Genomic DNA, 19,744 nt, shown 5'->3' on the forward strand with positions numbered 1-19,744 from the left:
CATGATTGTTAGCACTTTCTTGCAGTTAGCTGCATAGATTAATTATACCCTCTTATAAAAATTCCCCATGGAAAAAAAAAAAAAAAATCCAGTTCTTCTTGACAAACAGTTAATAACTTCAGGTCAGTAGATCGGAATGAGGAGTCTTGAGATTCCTCTCAGAGTAATGGTTGATGATAACTAGCCTGCCAGAAGTTAGTTACTTTTCAGATAGGAGGTTGGGATTGTTCTTTGTGATATAAATTCCTTCCCATAAGAATGTCACCAAGACGCTTAGGCCATTCCAGGTGTGGAAACTCCAGCTGCTCCCCACTGTTACTTTTGAGACTGGCAGATCTGGACTGAGATTTAGGCACAGAAGCAATATTGTCACCCTGTTTTCTTCCACTCTGCCTGGAAGGACTCTTATAAATGAATGGAGTTAAGTCTGCAAGCCAATTCAGCCCCAAGTTTCTTCCAGTGAAACTACTGAGAAGGCTTGCTAATAATTTTTCATTCTAGCAATGCGTTTTGAAGTGTGGTTGTCCTGCCTTTTATAGAAATGTATTGCGACCATTAATGCCCTCCAGGCAACCAGAAAGCCATCAAAGCACAGTGAAAGGTTTGAGCTGTGGATGACAGAAGCTTCCTGTTTCATTTCCTGTGAATGAAACAAGACCCCCTTTTCTGAAGGGGTGAGGAGTGCTGTATTGAGTCTTAGGACATCACCAACTGCAATAATAATCTGGTCAGCCTCAAGGTGAAATGATGTTACTAACATCAGCCTTCTGAGATACCCATTCCCCTCTGGTTTTATACCACTGCATTGATTCTGGTGTTCTACCCTGCAAAAGAAGTTGTTTTGGTATCTTTTCACTTCTCCTTTGTTGTTAATGAAGAAATTAATTGAGTAACGCACTGCCAACATGCAAAAAATGTGCTGCTTTTTATGTTTGATGCTAGACTACTATGTTGATGCAACCCATTATGAAATAATTGCTTGATTTCAAATTGCCATTGGGGACTGCTTAAGAAATAGGCAGGAGAGTGAATGATGCCTCTGTCACAGTATCAGTCCTTTCCCCTTTCACAGCAGGTCAGGAGCCATCCTTGCCCCTTGCTGTCTTCTCTTGGCACTACACCTTCCTTGTCCTCCTGCCCAGGGTGCTTTTCCCAGTAGTGTAATTGCCTCCACTAGGAAGATCCTAAGAGGGTTTGGGTGACAGTCAACAGAGTAAGGGTTTCACAGTGCCTAGGTCCCCACAAGCCCTCCTGTGGGAGCAGGATTGCTCCAAATAATGGAGCAATATATGCATCTAAATCCCTTTTGTAAGTTAGGAGGGAAAAATAATGTTCACAGCCCATTTTGGGGTATATATATATTATCTCCAGCATGGGTTGGAGAAAGTGGGCCAGGCAGATGTGGTTGCCTCCTTCAAAACTTGGGCAGCACAGCACTTGTTGCTCTTCAGTTAGCCCTGAAATTCAGTGCTTGGCATTTGTAGGAGAGAAAGGCCAGATCTGGCATGAATGTGAGAAGAATGCAAAATGCAGTCACTCTGAGTTTTGAAAAGGGTAATTTGCTGCAGGTCTGGTCTGCTTCTCCCATGTGCTGAAAGACGGCAAGAAGTTCCCAGGCAGATTCTGTTGCCTTCAGTCAGAAAGGCAAAATGCCCGTTGTTGTTATAGATGGGGTTGTTACACTTTACCTCAGGAAATCACTCCTTGACACATGCAAAATCACTAATTTCTCCATTCACTCTTTCTGGCTGGCATTTGTTAAGAAAGCTCAGATGTAGCATCTCCTGCAGTACCAACAGTTAGGGGGACATTCTGGTTCCATTCAGCTCCATCCTCTCATTCATCAATATGCATGGCACTTTCCCATCGAGATAAAGATGCCCTGAAAAGCTTCCAGTCCCAGTTCAATGGAAAACAAACAGGAGGGAAGGGCAATGGGAAGGGGGTGAGAGGGAAGAGGGGCGAGAGTGAAAGAAGGCAAGACAAGCCTGATGATTGGAGAAACTAATTCTGATGACTGGAGCTAGTGAGTTTTCCAGAAAAATATGACTGCATTTAAAAAAATTCTGAATGTGGCAGAGTCCACTTTTTAAGTCTCATTGAAGACAATTTTGTGAAAGGATATAAGGTGGGAGGAAGAGAGAGCACATGCCTGCCAGACGGGGTTTAAGACAAGAAATCCAGGCACAGAGGCAGTGTGAAAAGAGCCTGCGAGCAGGCATGTGAGGGGAGCACAAAGGAGATGGAGGCAGGGGGTGAGTGGGGACAGGGGAGGCCCAGGGTGAGCAGATGGAGGCAGCAAGGAGGAGGATAGGGGGTGGGGAAGGGGATTTACTTGAAAAGAGCCCCTGGGAAGTGAAAATAAGGAGTTTGGTGTTGCTGAGGTCAGGGAAGAGGGAGCCCCCGGGTGCTGGTGTGGAGCTCGGCACCACAGGCCAAGTTTGGGGGGGTCAGGAGGGAAGTGCAGCCTGTGTCAGGGGCCAGAGCCTGCTCAGCCACCCAGGAGACCAAGGCCTCACTCCAGCGTTGTGGTAGGTGCATGAAGAGAAAGGTCAAAAGTGTTCAGAGGTACAGTGAGTGGGATTCATCTAAGCCCTTTCTGAGGAGCCTTTCATTGTGCTGCTCAGCATTGCAGCTGTAATTCAAGCACAGTCACAACGCTGTTAACATGAAACAAGGCACCAGCTCCTAGAGATTCAAACATGCAAAAACTGTCAAGTGGCTGACTTAGAAAGAAGAGAAGAAAGAACTCCGTGTACAAAGACATGAAAGCGAAGGAGATAAAAATGAGCTCAGTAATGTTCATACTTGCAGAAATGGAGAGCAGGCATACCTGAAAGGTTCTCAACATGAAAACAAGGTGTAAGGGACTTCCATCACCTCCTGCTGAGGAACAACAACCGAGTTATGGTGCAGGCGATGTCTCCCTGCCTGACTTAATTGGGGATAAGCAACGCAAATTGAAAGCAGCATTGTAACTGGGGTTGTCAGTTTTGCCTCATCACTGTAATCGATTACTGAATAGGGTGGAGGAAAGGAGGCAAAACTGCCAGCAGTTTGATGGCTAGGTAAAATTCAACAGTCCTCCTGGCAACAGAGAGTGAGCTACAGATGGGTTGTTCTTCAGGGGCTGAATAAGGTGGACGGGCAGCAGAGAGAAATTTCTGTCCTATAGGGTGGAAGATGGGCTGTTGGTGGGGCAGCAATTTCTGGAGCAGAGTGTCAGCCCCCCTGTGCCCTGGGTATGCTTTTCTAGCCTATCCACCTCCCCAGAGAGGCCTGCTCCTCTACTTGAAGAGAAAGTTACGTGGTGTTTGTTTGTTTTTCACTTTAAACCCATTTTGTGAAATCAAAATCAGAAAAACCAATGCCTATGTTGAAATGTACCTAGATGTCACAAAAATGTCTGCCCACACGACTATGAAGTACAGGATCTTGAACATCAAGACAGTCATTAATGGTTAAAATTTCAGGAGATTTTGGGGAACTTTGTGTGTCTGTATCCATGTATCCCTCTCAGTCTCTTCTTTACGTGTTATAGCTCCAGACAACTTGAAGGAAAAACAAACAAACAAACAAAAAAAACCTTTTATTTTTGGAGAAAGATTCATTTGGGGGCAGAAACTGAGGGGAAGGAACAGCTGAAATTTCTAAAAGGTGGAGCGTTTCTCCCAAGTGGGCTCAGCTGGCCTTGGTGGCCAGAGCTGCCTGGTGGTAACACGCAGCTCCTTGCGCCTCAGCCACGTAGATGTTGTTTGTGATCACCGCATCAAGCACATTGTTGCTTGGGGAATTACCTTTTGGATGAGTGTTGGGGTGATTCAGAGTGCATTCAGTTTTGTGATTCACGGAACTGAGAAGGAAAACTGATTTATTGGGGGTGGGGGAAGAAATGAGACAGTGAGGCAGGAAATTGGTGTCCAGAAGGCATTTGGGAACAGGCACATTTCAAAGTTTCTAACAATATGGGACAGAGACATTTGGCAACCGCTACAGCTATGCTGCATGCTTTGCTCTCTACTTTCTGACAATATTTTAATGTTTTGCAAAAACACTATTGCTAACATATGAACACTAATATTTTTAGATCACTTCCTACTCCTAGGTACTGTTATATCACACAGAGCAAGTTAAACCAACTGTTCAGCCAGGTACCGTTTTGGAGTGCAGTCTGTTCGTCAGGCTATAATCTGAAGTCCTCATTCAACTTTTATTCAGCCAAATTTATTTTTTTCATGTCAAATGTTCTATTGCTTTGGCTAAACCATGCATCCTCCTTTCCCCCAGTGTTGTTTGTTGTTTGTGTGTATTTTTTTGCCCTGAAGCTAGGTTTACTAGAGACATAAGAGAGGCCATTCCAGATAACTCTGCCTCATGGTCATGCCCTGCTTTGAGAGGGTCTGCTCATAGAAATTTTGGGAAAATCTGGATGAAATCTTAGTGAAGGCACCTGAGGAATGAACTGTTAATGAGAGAGGATTTTTCCGAGCATTATTCACTGAACTGCCAGCCCGCATTCTGAAACTTAAGTGAACTTCTTTTGCAGTTTCTAGCTTAACCTCGTTAGCTGTGTATAAACATTTCATTTTTAAAATACCAATGATTCCAGCAGCATGGTTGCACATTACATATTCTAAACTCTTTTAACCAGTTATAGAGTTTTAGCATTTCTGGAAAAGAAGTGAACCCTTTTTGTTATTAACTACTCCACATATCCTGACTGCTCGACTTTCTGAAAACAACCAGGTACAATCACTGTGCACAAGCGCTTGGTTACACCTCAGTATTTAGTGTTAATTATTTAGATAGTTCTGTGTGCCTAGCCGATTGTATGTACCGAGTGTTCACAGAGTCCTTAAACACACAAGAACAAAATGTTCCAAGGATTAAACGTGGGCTGAAATGACCTGTCAGACGAGGATGATCAGTGTTTGCACTTGGAATATGCAAACCTCTGACAAAAGTGTGATCATAAATGTGTACCAGTAGAGTCAAAAGCCCATTCCATTGGGATGTTATAGGAAATACAATACAAAAATGATGCCAAAAGTAAAATTCAAATAAGCTTTTCTGCAACCGAACAAAATATTTCCCAAACAGCAGGACATAACGGTTTTGAAGATATTTGCAAGGTCATAATTATTCCCATTGTAACTGGTGGTGTTACCTAATCAGACAGGGACACAAGGGAATAACAAAACTTAAATAATTTTTTCAATGTATTAAGTACAAACTGGCTTTCATATAGCATCTCTTCATTTTGCTCCACCTGTTTTGCTTTTAGAAATAAAAGAACTCTGAAGAAATCCCTTTCATTCAACAGTTAATGCAGGGCTTGAAAAATTTACCTTAGGCAATGAAGACTGAGTCTAACAATGTGGGTAGTTTGTTTTGCTCTCATGTGTGAAAAGCCCAGTTGTAATTCTGCTTTCCCTGGCTTTCTGAAGATTTTGTTTTGTTTTGTTTTGTTTTCAAACATGCTTGGAAGGCACATGTTGAAGAATCAGCAAAATATGACAGTCTTGCTAGCTTTGTAAGTAATTTTCCATCTGGTGGATTCATCTAATTGGAGTGGTGGGCTTGAAATTGTTCAATGCTGCTCATTTCATGCAATTCTAACCCTGGTACCTATATGGGGGCTCCTGAAGTCTTCCCCCACTCCCCAGCATTCAACAGGCAACTATGTACTTCTTTTCCCATGTAACTGCAGCAAGTACTTGCCTGCAGCATAGTGCTTAGATAACTTGCAGTGGTTTTTGCCCTAGAAAGAGAACTTCATCTCAGCCAGATCCCTGTGAGCCACAGTTGGAGAGGCTTTGAAACTGAAAAAAAAGAGAGTAGTACAAAGAGTGAAAAAGGTAGGGAGGCAAGGGATGGGATGGAAGGAAAGGCCAAAACCAGGCGGTCTGACTCTTTTATTGTGGCAGAAATAACGGAATCCATTGAAGTCAGTGGCTTTATGCTGGCTCAAAGGAGAAAGGAAGCAGGCACGAGGTTTCAGCCGTAGTGAGGACACAGTCTTTCTCGTGGATAAGTGAGTGAATTATCACCATTCAGCTTGAACTTCTCATCAGGAAGACTGTTTTATGAGTTGGTTCGTAAAAAAATGAAGGGTTCATTAAGACAATCGTATTTCTGATTGCCTGAATCTACTGCAATGGTCTGGTGGGATTTACAATAACTGCAAGCTAAACAGCTATATTTATTACTATTATTATTGTTATTATTATTATTATTGTTATTATTATTTATTTTTTTAAATAAAGATGGTACATCCTTTTCCAGGGCTCCCCCAAAAGGGATAGTGATTCCACTTGCTTTTCCTTTACCTTTCCCCTTCCTCCTGAATTTTAACCTGCCATCTGATAACACAGCTGTTTTTCCTTTCTCCTTTGTATACTTTCATACATCAGATTTCTAGATCTCTTACATTCCTTCCTACATTTATTCTCACATTTCCTTAAGGTACTATAGAGAGTGGGGGAAGTAGTATGGGCTATGAAATGAGATCCCTTTTCTATAGAGAAATATTTTTGTTGAAACGTAACTATTCTGAGTTTCATGGAAGAGTGATAGTGTGAATTACCTTTTTGTTGTTGTTATTAGGCAAAACAACAGCTATTTCGAAATGTCTTGAAAAAAACAGTCTGGCAGGGTATACACAGAAGTAGCAGCTGTATTAAATCCTGCCATGGTTGGGTCAGTTGTGTCCCAAAATGGAGTGCAGGTCAGTACAACTGTATCAGCTGCTGCCCTGTCAGTTACATTCACACTGCTGCCTGAAACTCAAATATTGGAAAAGTCTAAGAAAAGCTTTGGAAGCACATCAGACTGTGTGCCATGCTTCCACGCAGCTCACGTGGATCAAATATTTTCACTTGGCAGTGTAAGGCAGCAATCTCATGAAAGCTGTTAATATTGACACTAATCTCTAGTGTGAATCTTCCTTCTGTGCTCAGGACAGGACAGGTATTTGATGGCAGAGAACAAGCTCTCACTTACGAGAAGGTATGTGTCACCAAAGGAGATGGGGAGGTGGAGGCTTTATAGCTCCCTACGAACAAGAAAACAAACCAAGAGTGTTTTTTTTCTTTTTTTTTTTTTTTTTTTTCCCTATCAAACAACAGTTTGGTTACTGTTGCTTGGAGTTTCTAAATTTCTTCTCAGATTAAATTGAGTTAAATTTATGTTCTTTGTAATTGAATGTCCTGTAGAGGGGTCTTGCACACAAGGCTGGTGGTTCACAGCTGAGGGGGGATGGTTTGATCTCAGCGCTGAGTGTGGATTTGAAAAATTAGACTTCTGTTAGATCTGAGGGTTTGCTTTAAAAACTGTTTAGTGTCACATATAATGACCATGGGAAGAGAGAAAACAAAGGAGAGCACAAATTTGTTTTCCTTAAAAAAGAATGACAGCAGGCAGTAAGGACAAGCCATGCATTGTGATCATACCCTCAGCGGCTGAAACAGCAGGAGGCTTTTAAGGCAGGGCTGGAGCTGCGCTCCTTGGGTGGCTACCCTGCTTGCAGAGCTCGTCTGCTCGCCTTCCTGGAAGGGCAGAGCAGGCAGCCAGGTGCCCTCTGGCAGTCTGCGGCTTTTGGGATCTGCTTACTTTGCCTCTGCCTAAAGCCAGCCCCAGCCTGGGCTCCTTCCTCATACGTGCGATGGATAAGAAAACAGAGTGATGTTGCAGACAGAGGAGTAGAGGGGGAACCAGGACACTTCTGTCTCATTCTTTCAGCTCTCTTTTAGAGCTCTTTTTAAAATCTTCCTGCACAACTTCAGGGAAAAACTGCTGTGTGTTTTTTCCTCTGCAAGACAACATTCTTGAATAATACTTCCCTGTTCTGCAGGGGTCTCAGGCTATGCTTTGAGTGTTTGTCAAGTCTGCAGAAGCTTTGGGTGCTTTAGACTACCTGTGAATAAAGTTAAGTGTTTACAGCTGAAGGGAGGGCAATTGCAACACTGGCATAATGAAGGTTATGAGTTGAATTTAGCAAGATTTTCTGGGGGGGACTAAGCTGTTTTCATATTTTATTTCCTGCATGCAAGAAAGGGTGTGCTAGCAGAGTTTATTGATTATAAAATTTGAGAGCCCATTGTCTGCACAGAGGGGAACTAGAGCAGATTTTGGAATGATTCAGAGAACTCTAAAGCCTGTACTAATAGAAACAGGCTGAAACGTAACAGTACAAAGTGCAAAATCATTCACCTGGGGACCTCTAAGAATTTTGCCTCTGAGCTCATCAGTTAGAAACAAACAAGAATAAAGCCCTCATGACTGCTCATCACAAAATGACTTGGGTAACAATGACTACCCCCCACATTATTGCAACCACGATGTACCGGGCAAAAGTTTTTCCAGAAGAACTGGGGAAGTGCTTAAGCCATCTACAAAACCTTAATGAGAGCTCACTGCAATGAGCCTTGTTTTAGTCTCCTGTGGAGAGGAACAATGAATTCCAGGTGGAAAAGGTGTGGTGAAGGGCTCATAAAACGATCAGGAGACCAGGAGTTACTATTTCTTGAGGGAGCTAAAAGAGTTTTCTTTGATTAATCAAAGAAAATGAAGTCTGAGGAAGATGATATTACTGGTCCTTTTAAATACCAAATGTCGAGGAGACAGAGGAGATATTGAAAGCCAGAAGAAAAAGCTGATCCAACAGAAACGAGCATACGTTTGTTCTGGCTGGAAATGAGGAGGAAGAGAAAGACTCTGAATGACCACTTTGCTGACGTATTGGAAGCGGTGTAGCTGATGTGTGACCAGTCCACGGCAGCAAGGACTGACCTCAAGGATCTGGGGATTGCTGTCAGACTGCTGGTTCATAACTTCACTGACCTGGAACAGAGGATGGGCTCCATGCAGCCCAGCCACAAGGCGGGGAGGCGCTGGGTTTGCTTCCATAGCACGCTCTGCTTCCTCCCACTGAAATTCGGCCTGGTTGTTTCCTTTTTGTTTCCTTCCTGCTTTAAAGGCTCCTGTGGTTCCCCTTCCCTCTCAGTTAAACCCTTGTCCCATGGATCAGTTAAAGCTGGGCTAATGGTAGACTGCTATTTTGGAGCACCAAGGGGCTGAAAAAGGTAGGAATTCAACTCTGATAGTTCTGTAGGCAAGGGAAATGGCATCCATGTTTGAGTTTGAGTTTGTGTTGTGCAAAGCCATGGGCAGGACAAGGGCTGACAGGCAATGAAAGCTACTGGCACCAGAAGTTCTGCTTTTCTAACAAAATCCTTTAGATTTTGTTTAGTGAAGCCGCATTCAGCTAAACCACAACTTAGGTTAGACTAACCACGGGTGAAAAACCCCACATAGAGCTTTAGGTTAAATGGAAGGTTTGCGGTCTCACAAAGGAACCCTTTCTCCAGAAATAAAGGCAGAGTTGCTCCTGCATTAATGGCTTGTTTAGTCTGGACGTCAATCTGTACTTAAAAAAAATATGTAATGATAGATAATTGTATCTGCGTGTGCATGAGCCAGATCAGATGCAGAAACAGTCTGATGTAACCCGGGTGTTGGGACTACTGTATGATTTATTTCTGCTTTTAGAAACTGCGAACTAGAGGGATTGCCAAAAGTTTTCTCAGTTTTGGGATTCTGAGTTCTGTGATCAGGTGGGATCCACATTGCTGCTTTGTCTTGGAAACAGTCGGACAGGTGCAGCATTTCCCTCTCTGCAGGCTGCATCCAGCAAGAGAAAGCTGAGCTAGGGATGGTGTAGAGGGGGTATCACCATGCTTTCTCTTCTGCTTTTATCTTCAGGTGCAGGGATTTTCAGGAAAATGAGGGAAACAAACAAACAAAACCTTAAATGATTTGTTCAAATAAACAATTTGTAAAAATCTGCTAGATACCCAGGTCTGTTCTGTCCCAAAATAGTTGCAATGTTTTGCACTCTACTACTCTATTTAATTTCTACATAATAAAGCAATATATTTTAAAATCCCAAACCTGGATGGTTAGCAGGACTAACAAGCTTCCTAGCCTGAACAGGACTGCTGTCAAGTATACCTACTGAATGTAATTTAATTTATTTTTTTAAATAGGAGGAGCACAAGCAGCTTCTCTCCTTTCTCTTCCTCAGCAGCTGCCCCAAGGCTTGAGAAGAGTCCCCATTCCTCAGTGAGGGCCAGGGCTCTCCATGGAGCCCTGCCAGCTGAGGGGCAGGAGGAAGAGCTTCTTCTGGGGAAAGACTTGGTAAGCCACAAGGACAAGGCAGGTGAAGAGCTGCCAGAGTGACGTTTGTTTGCTGAGATGTGGCAGTGTGGGGAGAAATAGTGGACTGGAGCGAAGGACTGAGGGTCCTTGCACAGGGAAAAGAAACCTCTCAGAGTAAAAGGATATGCTGGATCATGGCAAAGGAGATAATGGGGAATAAGTAGGCAGATAAAAGAGAATGAAGAAAAGTGCATGGCAGTGGTGTCTTTTTTTTCTTGACGAAAATTGTGTTGAATCAAATAAAGCTTGTCTGCACTGGTCTGGGGTTGCACATGTGAGAGTGTATTTGTTCAATGACAGTGGCAGTACTATCCCAGCTTTCTACGTGGTTTCATGGTTTCTGGTTATTTCTTACTTTTTTATTCATGTTGATCTTAAACTATTTTCCAAAGGAAATCTCTACTGTTATGGTGATTCTGCAGCTAGAGAAATACTGGGTCTGTGTTTTTGAGAGGGAGAGAGAGGGAGAGGAGAGAGAGGAAAGAGAAGAGTGACAGAGAACCTACAGGTGTAACAACAGGAAAGAAAAAGATAGGAAGATACGGTGGTATATAAAGACAGCAGGGATATATCTATAGTGGGTACATATGGGGAGGTAAGTTGCGTTGAATTGGTTGGTTGTTAAAATGAGGATGAGATAGAGACAAGTTACTTAAAGACTAAAGTTTTCTCAATATTACTAGTCTGACTGTAGTATTGGATGAATGCATGTTACAGTGGCATCTGCTTAAGTGCACACCGGAGAGCTGTGGGCTGCACCACAAACTTGAGGAATCCAAGCTTTCATTTCAAAGTCAAGGGCTTTAGTTTTCAGGATGGCAAGGGTATGTTTCCACCAAGAAACAGGGCAAGGATCAAAACAAAAATACTTTAAAAAAAAAAAAAAAAAAGAAGTTTTTAAGCCCATGGTTTCTAGAAGTATGCATTTATTTGTACTATTCGTCTCATCAGAGCGTTAACTCTGAAGGGTAGTGACTACATTTAACTATCAGGAGACACAGTTCCAGGATTGACCTTTTTAACAGATGGGGATGGAGCAATAGCCCTGTTCTTCCCAGAGGGGAACATGGTAGTTACTGAGGGAAATGGGATTTGTCAGAAAGTTGAAAACAAAAGAGAAATTAAAATGAAAAGGAGGGACCATTGTTGTAAAAAGAGAAACTTGCTTCCATCTGAGTGATGTTCACAACAGGGTACTTGAATTCAACATACATTTTGCTTCTCTCTGTAGGTAATTCTAAAGTCTGGGTTCAGTCTCTTCATTTATTTTTGCACCTGCTGTCAATATCAAAGACGAGTCAGCTGTGGGTTTAGGCTAGAACAAAGTCTTATGCTTAAGCTTAAAACTGATACTACAAGTTCTATCAGTTTGCCAATGCTGGGGCAGTAGGACTTCTTGTGAACTGTGCAAACTGTGTCAGGGAAAAGTCTGCTTATTTTTAGTGGTTGGAAATTTTGGGGAAGATGAAGAGGGGAGTTTCAAGATAGGGCCATGGGGGAACGTTGGCATCCCTATTGTGACAATGGCACCATCTGATCTGTATTACATGCTAGCACATCTCAAAGTGGGGTGAACAAAAGATAGGGCACTATTAACTTCTTATTTCTTTAGGATTTTTCTTAAGTCTGTTAATTATAAAGTAATTCTAAAGTAACTTTAATTCATGGAAAGGTTAAAATTTGTATGTACTAATTAAGCAGATAATTCAAATAACTTATTGCTCTAGCAGACAGGAAATTATAACAGTGTTCTCCAGCCATACGTTAACTCTAGAAGGTTTCTATATGGAAATAGAAAATTACAAAAATCCTGATAACCTTATTTATCTTTGTTGCAATAAAATATGTTATTCTGCTAGTGTTAGGTAACAACAGTGCTGTTGCCTACCATGCCAACTGTTATGTTGTTTGCTGCTTGTATTTCATTACTACCTAAGAGGCCCTGGTCCCAAGCCAGTATCCTGTTGTGCTAGATATGGTTCAAAAGATGGTCTTTATAGCAAAAAGCTTACACTGTTTATGGTGCTTTTGGTTTATCTGTAAAGGATCCGTCAAGATAGCTACTGTTGAAGTTTTAATTTAGAAAATGCTTTTGTGCTTGTTTTTTTTTTTTTTTTTTTTTTTTTTTTGTTTTCTTCTTTCTTTAACAAAGTAGTTTAAACAACTGTTTGCTTTACTGAACAGCCTATAATAAAACCCATAAATATCTGATCTTTGTACTGCATTGGACAGCACAACATGGTAGATGGTAAGATGGCTTTCTTTAGCTACTCATGTAGTCTTGTAAAGGAAACAAATCCACAGTACAACGCATCCTTTGTGCATTAACACTAGCTTTTTATTTCTTTTAAAATTCATCTTCTGCATTTCCTAACAATATAATATGTAGCATTATATTTACCCGAAAATTTTCAGATTAAAATGTCCTTGCACAAGAAGTATTCCTCTCCCCCCCCCTTTTTTTTTCATAAAGACTTGGATTTTTTTCCCTAAAAAAATAAATACATATATACTGAAAATTTTGCATAGTTTTGTTTCTGAAAGGAAAAAATATGCCAGGAAAAGACATGGTCTTCACAGCTTTAATAACTGAGGTATTAACCCTCATAGATCACATACTGTGTCACTTGTATGACTTATGGTTCTAGCTGTCTAACCTTTCAGTTGTCGCCTTGCAGAGCAGAAAATGAAGCAACGTAAGCAGAGCTGAACAAACTACTGAAAGCAAACAATATATTTACTTTTTTTTTTTCTTTTTCCATATGTCAGTTACCTCTGAACAGACCTGGACATCTTAAAAACTGTGTTGTTTTGACTTGCTGAACGAATTGCAGTTCATGTTGGATCTCAGAGTATTTCTTCTGCTTCTGGACTAGGTAATTCCCAACTCCACCAAGTGCTTCCAAGATGGCTGCTGGCACACACAGCAATGCGAACCCACGTTTGCATGGTGTCAGCACTCAGTTAATATTCTTGTGGAAAAGTGGTGACTTATGTAAATGCTTGTAGGAATCAAAGAAAACGACTGACACATAGCCTTTAAACAAGTTTACTCCTTGCATGCATACAGTGTTTGAGAACAATCCTTTGTAAAAACAATCCCCTGTGAAATAGGTTTCTGTATAAATTGCTCTAAAGGTTTACAGAATAAGACTAGGGAACAATGTCTTTCCTGTAGGTTTCTCATTTGTGACAGCAATTCAGTAGCTGGGTAATAATTATTGTATTCTGTAAGATCATTTAGCTGAAAATACCTAGGAAAAAATGCAGTTATTTTTATTAACTTGCACAGGACTTTTCCATAAGGGATTTAATATAGGGCTCTCTTTACTCAGCCCTGAAGCTTGGGTTTTAGCTGCATTTATCCTTTTCTCCCTCCTCAGTTTGCAGCCCCCCACCTTTCCAGTAGGTTGCCTTCTGTGTATTTCATTGCTGCTGCTCCTGCCTCAGCCACCTTCAGGAGGCTGGTTCAGTCAGCTCCTGTACTGCTGCCACCCTGGATCTTTATAAACTCTCTTTCCCCATCATGTCTTATCCCATTTCTTTTTTCTTCCAAGGAATTGATCTTGCATCATAGAGGGGTCTCTAAGAATATAAGGATGATGAGTGAGATAAGGTGATTTACGAGGCAAAAGAGTGGGACCAGATAAAAGATGAGTCAGTCATTGCTGAAATGTAGCAGACAGACCTGGAATGAATAAGTGTTTGTTTTTAAGCTGCATTTAATAAAAAAAAAAAAAAAAAAGGGAGGGGGGGGGAAATGAATTACAACAATGTTTTCCTGTAAGTATTTTGATTAATATTGACAAATTATTGCCAAACAGACTTATTTGCTGCTTTCTAAACAGGCCTTTTCCTGTAAGTATGATGTGCGCTAAAATGACTGACAGCTCCAGTGAGAGCTCCGGCTTCTAAACTATTGTGAAATTGCATTTAAACACACAAATGCAACCAAAGATTTTTGCCCACAGTGCTCCTGATACAACACATTGATAACAGAGCCCTTGCATCTAATGCAAGTGGATGCATAAGAGTGTTCTAATTTGCATTTATTTGTGTTTCAGAATTTAAAAAATCCTTTCATGGGATGATATAGCAAAGCTTACTGTTCCAGATCAAAACTTCCTATTGGAGTTGCTGAGACTTCTCTGGCAAATGAAGTGGACGTATGGTTAGTACCACAGCTGCATCAGTGGCATCGTTGCTCTGGTGATGCAAATTGTTATGCTCTGAACAATGAAAAATCAGATTTACAGATATATGGGGGAACAAGCAAATGTGATTCATTGCTAATTTATTCCCAAATATTTAGATGAAAACCAAGCATATTTGTCTGTCTGCAAATCAATATATTTTACAAATCCATATGTATTTATCTTGAAAATTAATTTTCATTGTCATCTAATGTTTCTTCTATAATTGCTTTTGCCTGCCTTGCCAAGAAGCAGGTGACCAATCAGGTATGAATTGCCAATGGCTAATGAATAATAATCAAATGAACAGTTTGCCAATAACCCTTAACCTGAAAGCTGTTTGTCTAGAAGATTTGATTTCTTACAAATCAAAATGTATTTTGCCTACTTTGTTGAATATACACATGCATATTTATGTATGCAAAATTCACATTCCTTATATAAATACTCAGATATCCAGTTTCAGGCAGTGATATTTGAACAACTGTAGTTTGGATGACCAACAATAGAGGAATTCTGCATAAATTAGCATAGTCAAACAAGATTTCTACAATTATAAATTGTCAATGTAGTTTCAGTAATTTGGTATTGACAGAAGAACAATTTGGGACTAATCTGTGTAAAGGAGCACCTTTCACTTTTTCAGGTGAATGCTCAGTCATTTCAATTTCATTCTCCCTTTCAATTTCAATAATTTGGCATTACAGATTTTCTAATACTAACAAAATACAATTTGTTAATTGCTAAGCAAACAGACTGCAACAACCAAGCACAATTCACTAAAGTTTTGTTTCCATTCGCTAAGCCTTTTTTCTCAGAGAATTTAAATAGTTGCTGGCTCCCCAGTGATCCCCCAGCAGTTCCGAGAGGAAAGCTGTCTGTGCGAAGCAGGTAAATAATGGCTGGTTTTAAAGAAATAAAAGCAGCTCGCACGAATAGATACCTGAAATTGAAGTTATTAAACTGTACTGATAAAGTGAAGTATACTGCAGGAAAATGTGTCGCAGAAGCTGATGCATCTTTCTGTATTTCGGTTCAAGATTTTTGAGCAGCAGCAGGTTTCAGGAACCATATAGATGAAAGCAGTTTAGTAAAACCTGCCCCTCTGTGAGTTGTTTTGCTCTGTATTTTTCTTTTTAAGTGACTCTTTAATCTGGTTTGGCGTTTGAACCTCTTTGCGAGTCCGGGGCTTGTTTCCCGCTGGCAGCTAACGTTCAGCGAGCTGCACGCGGGATTTCATTTGAAAGCGTTGTTATTTGTAGAGAAACACCTTATTTCGTGTGCTGCCGGATGACCATATCGCAAATCGGCCCCCAGCGTGGAACATCGTCCTTTTTCTAACGTTAACCGAAGTCCTGAAACGGCGCGGCTAAACCGCGGCAAGACTTTAAAATCGGGACGAGAAGCACAGGTTGGTGGCGTGTCTGCAGCGGGGCCGAGGAAGGGAGACGGGACCCTCCTGCCCCGGGGCGGGAGGGTGGCGGGGGCTCGGCGGGACCCCCCGGGAACCCTCCCCGGGCGCTCTCGGGAGCGCAGCGGAGCGGCCGCCGCCGCTCCGCTGGGATGCCGGGGGAGTAGGGAAAGGGAGCTCTGCCGGCGATAACCGGAGAGAGGAACACCTGCGAGGGGAACACACCTGCGGCGGGCGGGGAGGGAGGGAAGGAGAAGAGGGAGGGATGGAGGCAGAGCCCCGGCCGGGCGGGGCGCACAGGTGAGCGCCGCCGCCGGGTAGCGGAGCGGGCAAGGGGCAGCCCAAATAGCGGACTGCCGGTTCCCCGTATCGTATCCTGTGCTCCCCGCGTTACCTATTCTGCTCCCCGTGTCGCCCCCTTGGCCCAACTCGGGGGGCGGCCGGCCTGAGTGCACCCCCGCCGGGCTCCGAGCTCCGTCTCCCCTCAGCTGCGCCCTGCGCTCAGCGGGTTCAGGGCGACAACGAAATCTTCGCCGCGGGGGCTCTGAGCGCTGCCCTCGGCCCCGCTCCGTTTCGGGGTCCCCCCCGGCTTCCCCTGGGGCCGGCCTCTCCTGGGGGTGCCGCCTGCGGGACGCCTGAGCGTGGCCGGGGCTCCGCGCTACCGGCCCGGGAGGGCTGAACCGGGGCAGCTCCGGGCAGTGCTGGAAAGCCCCGTCCTGGTCCCTCTCCCCGTCCCCATCCCCGTCCCGGTCCTGTCGGGACGGCACAGCGGGAGGGCGGCTCCTGCCGCGTCCCGGGACCCCTCCGGGCGGGCGGCTCGCCGGGGCCCGCTCCGGAGCGGCGGGCACCGGGCGCTGGGGAGCGAGGTCAGGGCACGGGGACTACCGCAGCCTCCGGGGCCGGCTCCCAGGTAGACCGTGGGGAGCCGGGGGGGGGCGGCTTGGGGGGCTGAGAGACACGGGGTTGGGGGCTGCCGGCCCCCGGCGGAGAAAGGGGAGAGGGGGGACACACGAGTGCGGTGCGGGGCGTCGGGGGAGCGGCCCGAGCCCTATCCCCGGGGAGCGGGGGGCGATGCTCTGCGGGCACCCAGGGTCCGCTCCCCGGCGGCTTCGTGCCAGGCGCCCCAGGGCGCCCGCCTTTCGCCCGGGGCGGCTGGAAATCGCCGCTTCGGGTGCCGAGGCCGCATAGGGAGGGTCTTTTCCTCGCGTTTCTGCCTGCGTTCCCTTTAGGTAAGCGTTGTGCCGTAGCTCCTGGGTGTGCGGCTGGGAGCGGGAGGAAGGGAGGCAGCTTGGGAAGCGATCGCTCCGCCAGTGGGCGTTTTCTGGCGGCCGGGCTCGGTATTGGAAGCGGCACTGCAGTGATTTTATCTGCCTCTTTGCAGACGCGCACGCACATACGGGGCAATATTTGCGTTGCTGGAAGAAAATACAGCTTGTTAGCGTTTTCTCGCTGTGAAGGCGAGGCGGGAGCACGAGGAGAAGCGGACTTTAAAAGGGGATCGGAGCCGCTCGGCGGTCGGTAGCGCCGCGTCCCTCTCCGGCCTAAAGGGGGACCGGGAATGTGAGGATTTCGGGACGGAGGGGGCCGGGGTGCACGGGCGGTGCCGGCCGGGGGCTGCCGGAGGGAGCGAAGGACCGGACCGCGGTCGCCTCTCGTTTTGCTCCGTCCTTGCGCGGCTTCCCCTCTCTGCCTACTCCGGTGTCTCTGCTAGACGTCCTGCCTTAAACTACGGCGAAAGGGAGGGAAGAGCGGAAGCATGTCCAACCCGGAGAAGCGGCTCTTAGCCCGCCCCTCGGCCCCCCTGGCTGCGGCACCCGGGGAAAAGCCCGGCTCCGGCAGCCGCCCGCTCCACTCCCATGGCCAGAGCGGCGGAGGTGGAGGCAGCGGCGGGTCTCCTCCTCCTCCCCCCGCTCCCGGAGGCGGCTCGGCTGCCTGCAGCTCCCTCTCTCTCCTCCTAACAACCAGCAGCAGCAGCGGGAGCCGCGCTGCAGGGACAGCCTCCTCCGCCGCCTCCGCCAGCATCGTCCCCAGAGCGGCGGCGGCTCCTTTCCTCGCTCCAATCCCCTCCTTTTCCTCCGCTTCTCCATCTTCTTTTTACTTCTTGCCGCCGCCTCCTCGTTTCCCCTCCTCGTCTTCCTTTAACCTCACGAGTCTGCAAGGGAGGGAAGGAGGAGGAGGAGGAAGAGATGTTGGCGGAGCAGCGGCAGCAGCAGCTCACTTGATCGCCCATCCAGGCGGCAGCGGCAGGAGGAGACTCTTCTCTTCTTCCTCCATCCAGGGCTTGCTGCTCCGCTCCACGGCCGGCGGCCCCCGGCAGCACCACTCCCGGCTCCTCCTCCCCCCGGCCGCCTCTCGCCCGTGGTCCTGCGATTCCCTCGGGGCTGCAGCGGCAGCAGCCCGCGGCGACGGGATCCGAGGAGGCGACGGCCCCGGCAGGAGCGGGACTCCGAGGCGGCAGCAGCGGCAGAGAGGCGCCTTCTTCTTCTCCTCCTCCTCGGCTCCCCTGCTCCTAGGGCCAGACATGGAAGATGGATCTAATTCTGCCAGCTGCTTTAGGAGGTTTACGGACTGTTTCTTGAACACAAGTAGGTACCGCCCGGCGGAGAGGACGGGGGGGGACGAAGGGCCGTGTCCGAGGCTGGGTGCATGCGGCGAGGAGAGGCAAGGGCATCGCTTTCTTTGTGAGCGGGGGGGGGAGGCGAGCACACAAAGGGGCTGCGTGTGCGGGGCGTGCGTGGACGCATGGAGGAGCGGCGAGGATGCACGGACAAAGGGGATGCTCGGCGTGCCCGAGCGCTTTGTGGCGGCCGTATCCGCATCGCTCCGGCGCCGGGCGTAACGCCGCGGGTGTGCGTGTCAGCAGCCTGCTGCCTGGTGCTGCTCAATTCCCTCACCAACGGTACCGGGGGAGCGGGGGCCGCCCCCCTGCTCGCTCCGAGGGGCGGTGAGGAAGCCTCGCGGTCTCGGCAGCCGGCAGAAAAGCGGTGGAAGACGAGGAGGAGGAGGACCGGAGGACCGAGCGGGGCGCAGCGCCGCGCATCCTCCCGCACCTCCCGGCGGGTCTGCCACACGCGGGGGGCTCGGGGCTCCCCAGACAGCCTCGCCACCGGCTGCCCCCTTTCCTCGGCCAGGGCTTCGCTGCGGGACCGCCGGGGCACGGCCGCGCTCGCCGTGCGCTGCCGGGGCCCGCCCGGAGCGCCCCGAGCTCCCCCGGGGCCGGCGACCCCCGTTCGGGGGCGTCTCGAGGGGGCATCTCCCCGGAGCCCCTCGGCCCCAGTCTCGGGGTTCCCGGTCTGTGGCGGAGCCGCAGGAGCGAAGGGCTTTGGGGCACACGGTGCTTTCGGGCTGAAACGCTGCTTCATCGGACACCGCCGGTCACCTAGCGGTATGGTTTTAGGGTGGCTTCCACCAGCTGTGGCTGGTGTGACTTTTTTTTTTTTCTTCTTTCGCCTGACTATCTCTGAAGTCACAGATTTATGCCTTAAGGTGTCCCTGAACTCGCGATATGGTATCTTGGCACGCTTTCACTTTTGTTGGGTAGCTTTTCGGATACAGGTACATAGTATTTAGTTCATGCGTGTACGTATTTCTGGAGGATGTGAGAAGAGCTATAGAGACGTCAGCTGAAACCTCCTTATTGCCTACCAGTTCTCTTTATCAAGTGTGGTAGTACTTGTTCTGTTATATGGTAGAGGTGTATAAAGACCACTATATACATGCCCCATTGTCCTTTGGAAACTTCATGCAATATTTGATTATGCTACAGAACCATATACTTGCTCAGTTTTAAGGCCTGAAGGGATTCTTAAGCTCTTCTAGTTTTTATTTTCTCCGTGTTTGAGACGAGTGGAGCGCTAGTCATGCAAGTAGCACAACTCTGATGCTTTAAAATAAGTAGTCTTGGGAGCAAGGGAAACAAGGG

At 46.3% G+C, this 19,744-nt stretch overlaps 1 protein-coding gene across 2 annotated transcripts in view; it reads left to right on the forward strand.

Annotated features, from left to right (window-relative positions):
• Positions 1 to 17,578: 17,578 nt before the first annotated feature.
• Positions 17,579 to 19,744, forward strand: part of PDE10A (phosphodiesterase 10A) — a gene marked incomplete at its 5' end in the record, with an annotated part of 178,855 nt that continues 176,689 nt past the window's right edge. For both annotated transcript variants that reach the window (XM_082756336.1, XM_082756337.1), the window contains one exon: positions 17,579 to 18,407. In XM_082756336.1, coding sequence (XP_082612462.1) covers positions 17,579 to 18,407 — 829 coding nt within the window. The remainder of the gene's footprint in view (positions 18,408 to 19,744) is intronic.

The sequence above is a fragment of the Aythya marila genome, assembly GCF_965140915.1.
Source record: "Aythya marila genome assembly, chromosome: 3".
Lineage (NCBI taxonomy): Eukaryota > Metazoa > Chordata > Aves > Anseriformes > Anatidae > Aythya > Aythya marila.